The following is a 9,793-nucleotide window of genomic DNA, read 5'->3' on the forward strand; positions in this document are numbered from 1 at the left end:
TTAAAAGCCTTACTCGTAAAAATGAGTAGAAGATAATGTAAGAATCATTAAGGTAGAGAAAAAAAAATGAATAAAACAAAACAGTTGTTATGTTATGTGTTCTAGATATTTATATCTCTAAAAAGATTTAAAAAAAAAATATTAAGTATTTTGTTTAAAAAACAATAAATAACTTCTGTTTATTGAATTTTAAGAATTTGTTTATTAGTTTGAAATGAAATAACTCATATATATATCACTATATAACTTCAAAGAAATGCTTGTATAGCAACTAATGTGGATGTATATGCACACATGTAAAATATATATATTATATATATATATATATATATATATATATATATATGTAGACATGTTGGAAAATATATTATATATCTTACCGGTCATTGTTTTATTTGAAAAGGGGTAGTGCATTGCATCCTAAAAGAGCTTTAGTGCCTACCGGTCATTGTAACAACACATTAAATATTTTTCTAATCTCCAGTTCGTTTTGAGGTTTAAAACACTGGTATAGACAATCCTTTAGTATATTCATTCTTACTTTCCATTTAATTTTTTTTCTTTGTATAATAATAACACATATGCAAGATTTTGTATTTAGAGAACTAAATTGTATCTGAAATGAAATATTGAGAGATACTTTTCTCTTCTTTGCTTCTCAGTGATTTTCTATTTTCTTAAATTCCCTCAATAATACTATTTCATTTATCTTCACTTCTCACTTCTCACTACTTATCTACATTCTTATATGTCTTCAGATGTATATGTTATGGCAATATAATAATATTGTTATAATTGCGTTGATTCCAAACGAAAGTATGTATTCTTATAAAGCTTGACAATAATATAATATAAATATATATTGTATATAGTTTTTATTGATTGTGTGGATATAAACTATGTAATTTTATTGCGTATTTTGGGCCATTGTACTTTTCCATATTCCATATTACCTCTGTTGCGCCTCATCTTTAAAGGTCATTGCGTCTCTTAGATTGTCGTTTAGTAGATACATTCATAAATAAAATATACAACTGTCTTTGTTCAATATCCTAGACTGTGTTTATAGTATACTGATACTGATGATGTATCAATGATGAAATATTATCGCTGACTCATGAGTTTTCTTGTTGCGTCATCATAGCTACAGTGCAAAATTATCAGATGACGTATATATAAACAAAAAGATAACCGCATTCAGCACGTTCGTTTAATGAAATGTGGTATTTCGAAATATGTGCAATCTATCTAATGGCGCTCTATTAGAAATACCTTATAGTTTCAAAATAGATAGTTAAACAGCTGTGAGAATTAGAATTCAAGTTTAGAAAAAAAAAAACTAAGTAATTACTTTTTTTGTATAAAATTATATAAAAGTAAAAACATCATTTTTAATTTTTTTCTTTCAAAGTTGTCCAATCACAGTGGATTATTTACTCTATTTAAAAAAAATTTTTTCTAATAAACCAGCATATTTTTTTTATAAATTTTATTTGTTTTGTGTTCAAGTGAAGATTCTTTAGAGGAATAACAAAAATCAAGACCATTTAGTTCTAAACTTGCAACATCGACAACTAAAATCCCAGCAGCTTGATTTCGATTATTGATTATTCAGCACGTAAGTAGCTTGAAGTTAAGACAAAGATACTGCTGGAACAACACATCGAAGGTCTAAAGTGCGTTAAATTATACACAATGCTCCGTAGTTTTTTGAGATTTGTTGTAAATATAATTTTTTTTTCTCAATATTTTTGCAAATACATATATATACAAATATATATATTATCTCAAGCAACTGACTAAAGAAACGACAGGCTTAAAGGTTTGAGTGGAGTTTTTCTTCGCGAGCTTAAAAGATTAAATTTGATCAGCGATTTAGGTAAACAAACTCCAGTTTTTTTTTCCGTCACGTTTTGTCAAGAAAACTTATACAATTCTCTTATAATTAATTAATTTAATTATAATTAATAGTTATTATATATAACAACCTGAAATGAAAATAAATTATTAGCTCATTATTTTTTTTTTTTATTTTAAAATTCAATTTTTTTAAAATCTATATAAAAAATTTTTAATTTCTTGTAGTTCAAGCAAAATGGATTTTATATGCAGTTCGGGAAGTTCTAATAACTCCAATGGGTACAGTGAACAAATAACCAGTAACAAGGTTGAAAATGAGAAGACAGCCGCGAAGGGCATTACATCGGAAATCAAAGCAATATATCGGTAAATATAAATAAAAAAAAATAATCACTAGTTATAAATCAAATTAAAAACGCATTGATATCTGTGGACTTCAGTCTACAAACTGTCACTTTATATTTTAATATATTAACTATATATAAACTATATGTAATTATGTTGTTGTTGTGGTTTTTTGTTAGTGCTTTCGCGCACTTTTACTCTTTGGTGGCTGTGGGGTTTATCTCTGCCCTACACTAAGCTTTAACTATACTGGAATTCATATCGTTTATTTAACGTTGAACTGGTGACAGATTTTAGTTCAGCTTATCAGTGGGTCCTGAGGTGGACTTGAGGTTTGTTACGGCAGGATTGGGCAGCGTATCAACTTTTGTCAATAAATAAGTAAATAAGTAACTTATATTTGACATTTAAATTTCTGAAGTATTTCTACATAAAATACTTACTAGACATTTACACTGGCTAGACTTTGGCAATATTTTGATATTTGAATGCAAATATGTATTATTTTCGAATTTACCTGCAAACAAGAATATCTATGTGCCACTGAAATGGTGAGAGTATAGCCAAAAATCTTGTAAAAATCAAGCCAGTGTAGACTCAGTCAAATCAATCCATAATCTTCATATATTTTATAATTAATAAGATTTTATTTGATTTAAAATCTATCGAAACTACAGTTATTATATGATGCCAAATTAGGTGCATACGAATGGTGTTCTTACTTACCGACACACATAATTAAAAATAGATAATTCTTCCAAAATAGTTCAGATTGAAAGTTTCATCGGACACATTAGGCTGTGGACATAGAAGCTAATATTATTTCTTGGTTTCAGATTTACAACCGGATTTGCTTCTTGGCAATACATATGGCACATGTTACTAAGATAATCAGATGTATCACTCTGCATTATCTTTAAAATGTAAAACTTGACACAAGCCTCTATAGTTCCTAAGAAACGTGTTAACATTTTTAATTTTAATATATTTGAAGCACCTATCTTCCAACTAAAGGGTCATTAATTTTGTGGTTTTTAAAGTAAATGTAAATAAATATACATACTTCACCAGCGATCATAAAGTATAGATGATTTGTCAGCACACAGCTGAAAATAGCGACGATAATATGAGGATCGTCCATATGCATACATTCCTAAACGTAACGCTCCAAAAGAAGTCGAACTCGCATAATCTTTGAGTTTGATTCACATCTCCAAAATGTAAACTTCTTGTGCAAAAAAGTGAAAATAAAACGTATTGTGTGGCTTGTCAACCCGTTCAGTGGCTTACTGTCGCTAGTTGGTAGTACCGAGTGCTTTTAGACTTTAGTATTAACGACAGGTGATTAATTACCTGATCTTTCCACCAAAGATGCAGACGTTCTCTACCGCGTCTTTTACCAGCCGGTACCGAATCAAACACCTTTCTAACAGGAGAATTCTTTTCCCATTCGCACCACATGACCCAGCCTGCGAATTATGTCTATGTCAAGGTATAGCTTATACAGATCATTGTTCCATCTAATTCGATAGTCTTTGTTAACGCGTAACCGAACTACAGACCTTAAGAAAAACCTTTCTCTTGAATGCTCCTAACGTCCTTTTATAATTGTTGGTAATTATTCAAGCTTCTGAACCATACAACAGGATTGGCATAATAAGAGACTTGTAGACCGGAATTATAGCTGTAGCGATCATAATTAATGATTTTTGTTAGACCCTTGTCATTTTTAAAAAAGCTGGCCTATCAGGTCTTTAGACCAAATGCCACACTATACAGTGAGTTTTTGTGAATTAAATTATTTTTCGGAAGTTAATTTTCCTAGTTGACATATTCATCGTTGAAGAAAATGCAATGAAAAAAACATTCAATTTATATATTACTTTTTCAGAATTGAAATATATTCAGAGTTTTTTAAACGATTCAAATTGTAAAATAGTCAGTTTTCGACCACTCTTTCGACCATAACTCTTTATTAATTCAGTGTGAAACTTTAAAAGGATGAACAGTATTTTGATGAAGAAAAAGTGTATATGTAATTTTAATATATTCTCATACTTATTTACAGATCTCTGTATATTGTGGCAAAGCAGTTGGATGATGGAAAGAAGAATCTCTCGTCTATAGCACAACTTTTCGCTCCTGCTATACAGCAGTTACGTGTGAAATTAGTAAATCTATGCAAGGATCTTGTTTTTAAAGATCATCAAGTCATCGGAAAGAAGGCTCGTGAGATTATGTGGCGTAAAGGTTACTATGAGTTTATTGCGTATGCTAAACGGAATTGGCATAGAGAATATAAAGATGCCTCACCTAGTGAAATACAGGAAGCGTATAAAAAATTGGAGTGCTTCTTGCTCGGTGGTATAAGGAATTATAAACGCGTTTCAGCTAAAATGGAAGAGGTTTACGATTTGGACTTGAAAAATTTAATTGACTTCAAAGCTATCAGTGACAGCATAAATTATGAAATTTCTGATAACAATTTAAATGATTGCTATGATACTGATATGATTGATATGACTAATATCGTTGCGGATAAAAGTTTGGAAGCAATATCCTTTGCTTTAGACACAATACACTCGTCATTGCTAAGTTTGGGTGACTTGCATCGCTACTTTTTGGATTTCCATATTGAAAATCGAATTCATATGCCCAAGCAACAAGCAGCTAAATATTATTTTGAAGCATTTAAACTTAACTCATCAGTGGGTATGGCACAAAACCAATTAGGAACCTTATATTATGGTCAAAACTATGATTTGGATTCTATTTATCATTACTTGTATTCACTCGTATGCATAATGCCATTTGAATTAAGTGAAAACAATGTTTGTAAGCTATTCTCGGCTCATTCTGCTTATTTGGGTGGATTGGATCCAGAGAAAATCGAATTTTGCCTAGAAGATTTTTATGCTCGTTTTTATTTAGTAGTTGATATTTTTTTCTTTGACAAAGAAGTACCAGATTTTAATTCACTCTGTCACTGTGTATTAGTAGATTTACGTAAAGTGCTTTGCTCAAAAGCCTTCAACATCACTGACATGAGTATTTTTAAAATCGTTTCAATACTTTTCTTCTGTTTGTCAAAGCTAAAAATGATCAATTCTCAAAAGGTTTACTCATTGAACGCGTTTCTCGTGGCTGTATGCTCTGATTTAATAGATGCCTGCATTGTGAATTTGGAGCAGACAATTTTGACGAAATCTTCAGAAATTGAGGACTTTCAAACAATGTACATGAAAAAGTTTGACGAGTTCGACATGAGTGTAAGGAAATCGCGTAATGAGTATAAAAATTGGATGGCACATTTTGACGAAAGTGATCGGAAGGAGAAAAAGCCTATTAAGTTACTAAGCCATAGAGGAGTATCATCTGATTCGAGAGAAAGTCAATTATCGCATGATGAATTCGTGCTTAAAACTCAGGATAGCAATAAACAATCCATGGATGGTGGTGATAAAAATCTTGATCCAATTTCTACACGTTCAAGCGATGAGGCCAAGGAAAGTGATTTGAAGACACCACTCTCGTGCAAGAGTAAAAAACGCGGTATGAAATTAAGACGGCGCCGTCGTAAAATAGTTGAGTCAGATGATAGCTCATGCTATGACACACAAAGTGAAATGGATACAGATTTCTCAACTGATGAGGAAGATTATACTGATCTAAGTTCTAACTTCGATACTGATTTTAGTGATATTGAAGCTGATCCTGTGGGTTTTGATAGCTATGATAGATATGACCGATATGAACGTGACAATTGTGGTATGTGTGCGAGTTTATTAAAATTAATAAAAGTTAAAAAACATTTTCTAATAAATTAATACCAATTTTCTTTTAGATGATGAATTCATTCAAAACAGCATTAATTCTGATATTAAATCTAAACTGCCCATCATGACTCCGACTTGTAAAGACAGCAATGCAAATGATGATATGCTCACTTTCTCTGATAATGACGAAGTTGTTGTTGAAGAAGAACATATTATATATCCAATTAATCCTGAAAAAATACAGCAAGTGCAGCGTACTAATTCAGCAGAGGTTGATTCGGAAGAGTTGCTCCATAGCTTTGAAGTTTTACAGTTAAGTAGCAATAACGGAGCATTGAACTTTAAATGTTCGGACATTGAGGAGGTTGAAAATGATAATGCTAATATACGCAAAAATAAGGAAAACAGAGATGTGTCACCTAAATATTCAGAAGAACCACCCAAAAAGCTTGTATATCGTAATAAATATATGAAGATAAATCCAAACGTAGTTGTCAATTTCGCAATAAATGAACCAACCTTACGGGCCTTAAAAATTTTGTTCGATTGGTTGCGTTTGAACCACGAAATATTGTTTGGATGTTATCACTCTAATCCAGAGTTCGTACATAAGATTATGAAATTGCTTAATTATTGCAATATTGATATATTTACGCGTAAAGTATACTTTGAGAGAGAATTCTTGCAGATTCCTAATGTACGCACAGCATTAACTGATTTATTTGATGTACGTGCTAATATACCCTTGTCGGAAGATTTTGTGTTTAAAAATTTTGACATTTTCCAAGCAACTCAGATAACATTTGATTGGGAAGTTACTCAACGTGAAAATATCACCAATGAAGAAGAGAGTATATTGCGCATTTTTAAAATGGTTGATTTTGGCTTCTTCATATGCAAACAAAAGAAGTTTAGCTATCGTTTCTGTGTTAAATCTCGTCGTTTCACTGAAACGGCTAAAAAGAAGCGTGAGGAGAAGAAGTCTTCCCGGCGACGTGAAAGACGTACTGCCAAGAATGCTACTCGCAAACGTACCGAAGGACGTACTCGTCGCTATTCTGATCGTAAAAATGGTATTATACGTAAAAGTTATACTAGCAACGAAGAGAAGGATACAGTTGAAGAAGGCAAAAAGTTGCCACGTAAAGGTTATCTACGTAATCGTAATTCTGAAAAATTGGCAAATGCAAGTGCTTCCGGCGCTACCAATACATCAGCGTCAACAACTAATAGTGCTATTTGCGAGAAAGTGACAATGCAGTCCAGCAGTGGAGCTGACGAAGAGCGTTCAGAAACGATGAATCGTAAATGCGAAATAATGGGTAAATTATGGTTAAAAAATGAAGTAGCTACACTTGAAGAGGAGGTAAAATTATATTCTAATATTAATTTAGATACTATTTAAGTTTTTAATAAAAATTATTTTGTTTAGTTGCGTTTAAGTAGCGAATCCATTGTTACTCCGTTTATTGTCTTGGACACCAAGGCTTTGACAGAATTTACTGACGTTGTTAAAAATTTATTAAAAACTAAGCAATTTATTATACTTATTCCCAATTCAGGTAGGTCGAATAAATTATTTTATTAAAAACATGTTATATATATGTACTTTTATTTAAAAATGTTTTACAGTAATTAATGATTTGGATGACTTAAAAAAGCGTAGTGAAAACGCTCGCAATGTTATTCGTTGGTTAGAACATGAGTTTACTGTTGGTAATCGCTTTTTACGTGCCCAGCGTGACAATGAAAATTTGCCCTTACCTCTTCTAAAATTGCCAAAGAAAATGGGTAAGTACTTAGTCGAGTTTTATCTGGTCTTTTTGTAGGAACACAAATAAAAATCAAATTAATTTGTATTCACAAATAAAGTCCAGACCTAATTAACTTCTGAATACATATATTAAACTGTTATAAAATAATATAAATAGAAGTTGACACTTATATATATTATTTTTATTATTTTTTATTTTTTATTTTATTATTTTATTATACATATTATATATTTTATATATTTTATATATTTTATATATTTTATATATTATATATATTATATGTATTATATATATTATATATATATTTTATATTTTGTATATATTATATATTTTATATATATTATATATTTTATATATATTATATATTATATATATTATATATATATATTATATATTTTATATATTTTATATATTTTATATATTTTATATATATTATATATATTATATATATTATTTATTTTATTTATTTTATATATATTATATATTTTATATATTTTATATATTTTATATATTTTATATATTTTATATATTTTATATATATTATATGTATTATATATCTTATATATTTTTTATATTTTATATGTATTGTACATTTATAATATGTTCGTTATAAATTGTGATGAATTTTTAATTTGAAATGATTTTCTTCATTTAGATCGGGATACTTTCACCTTCATACAAATTGTAAACTTTTGCAATCATCTTGTGGCAAACTACACCGATGGGAAATGCCCTGAGTTTGGCATTAATGTTGTTACATATTTATCTGGCGATACAATTCCTGAAAAACAACGTCATATAACAAAATTTTGTTTGGCCGGACTTTTGGATGCCATACCTATACGTTATGAGCAAATATCAAACTATTATGCTAAATTAAAATTGAATAAAAAATGAGAGAACACAATGTTAAATGGGTAAAACGCCAACTGGGAGCGTCGTGCTTAAGTTCTTCGTAAACAAAACGTATAAGAAGTAAGGTTAAAAATTATAACAAAAATTTTAAAAAAATATTACAAATATTAAAATCACCGCAAAAAACAACAACAACGACAAAATACGGTTTAAATGGGTTAGTTAGAAGATAACGGAAGCGAGAATAATTTCGAAAATTCAACATACGTCAGCAACCTTCACAATATATATACAATAACTTGTGTATATATATTGTACTTTAGCATAAACAAAGGAGAAATTCTTCAAGAAAAATTTATTAATTTTTTCATAAAAATAATAATCCTAACCGAAACGTACGTAAACTTTGTAGCAGTAACCGCAGCCACAGCCACAGCCACAGTAGCGACGTTAGAAGCGATTGCAGTTTTATTTTTACAACAAAATTACTATTAATTTATATTAGTACTTACATTTGATATCACACATTAAATTATACACATATAAACGTACATATATTGGTATGTGTTTTGTAATAAAAATTATTTATTTAATACAGAACGTATTAAACAAAAAACATGTGCGTACTTACAATGTGTATGTAAGAAATTTTGCTTGTGTGTTGAGCAGTCAAGTTACGTCGTTACAATACGTCACGTTAGTGTTTATGCTAATGTATTAACAGAAACTGCGTTTACATTACAAGCTGCCAAGATTTTCAAATGTGCAGTTTAATTTGTCGTTTATAAGTAGAATTTTGTTGCTCCTTATAAAATAATAATTTCTTTTCGGCGAAAGCAAAAAAGTAAAAAAAAAATCTTAAAAAAATCACAAAAATCAAAAAATCAAAAAAAAAATGAAAAAATGAAAAAAAATCATTTAACAAAAAAAAAAAAATATGTATACATACTGAAAGTAAGCAGAATATTTACTTAAATATAACCTAAAGGAACACTGAAAAAAAATTTTGCTTTTCAAATTTTCATTTCATGTAAAAATATATAATATGGCAACGCATTTAATTATTTATATTTATTTATTTTTGTACATTTATTTTACATTTTTTTTATTATTTTTTTTTTATTATTTTTTTTTTATTATTTTTTTTTTATATTATTTTTTTTATTATTTTTTTTTTATTTG

The 9,793-nt window shown here is 29.1% G+C and overlaps 1 protein-coding gene across 1 annotated transcript; it reads left to right on the forward strand.

The window, feature by feature from the left end:
• Positions 1 to 1,395: 1,395 nt before the first annotated feature.
• LOC119687214 (protein SMG5) lies at positions 1,396 to 9,525 on the forward strand (the record flags this gene model as incomplete). Its single annotated transcript, XM_038101466.1, is given in 7 exon segments — positions 1,396 to 1,618; positions 2,086 to 2,226; positions 4,274 to 5,973; positions 6,050 to 7,347; positions 7,414 to 7,543; positions 7,614 to 7,772; positions 8,412 to 9,525. Coding segments are annotated over 6 exon segments (3,660 nt in total). The 3' UTR covers positions 8,654 to 9,525.
• Between the last annotated feature and the right edge of the window lie 268 nt (positions 9,526 to 9,793).

Source organism: Teleopsis dalmanni, chromosome X (genome assembly GCF_002237135.1).
Source record: "Teleopsis dalmanni isolate 2A chromosome X, ASM223713v2, whole genome shotgun sequence".
Lineage (NCBI taxonomy): Eukaryota > Metazoa > Arthropoda > Insecta > Diptera > Diopsidae > Teleopsis > Teleopsis dalmanni.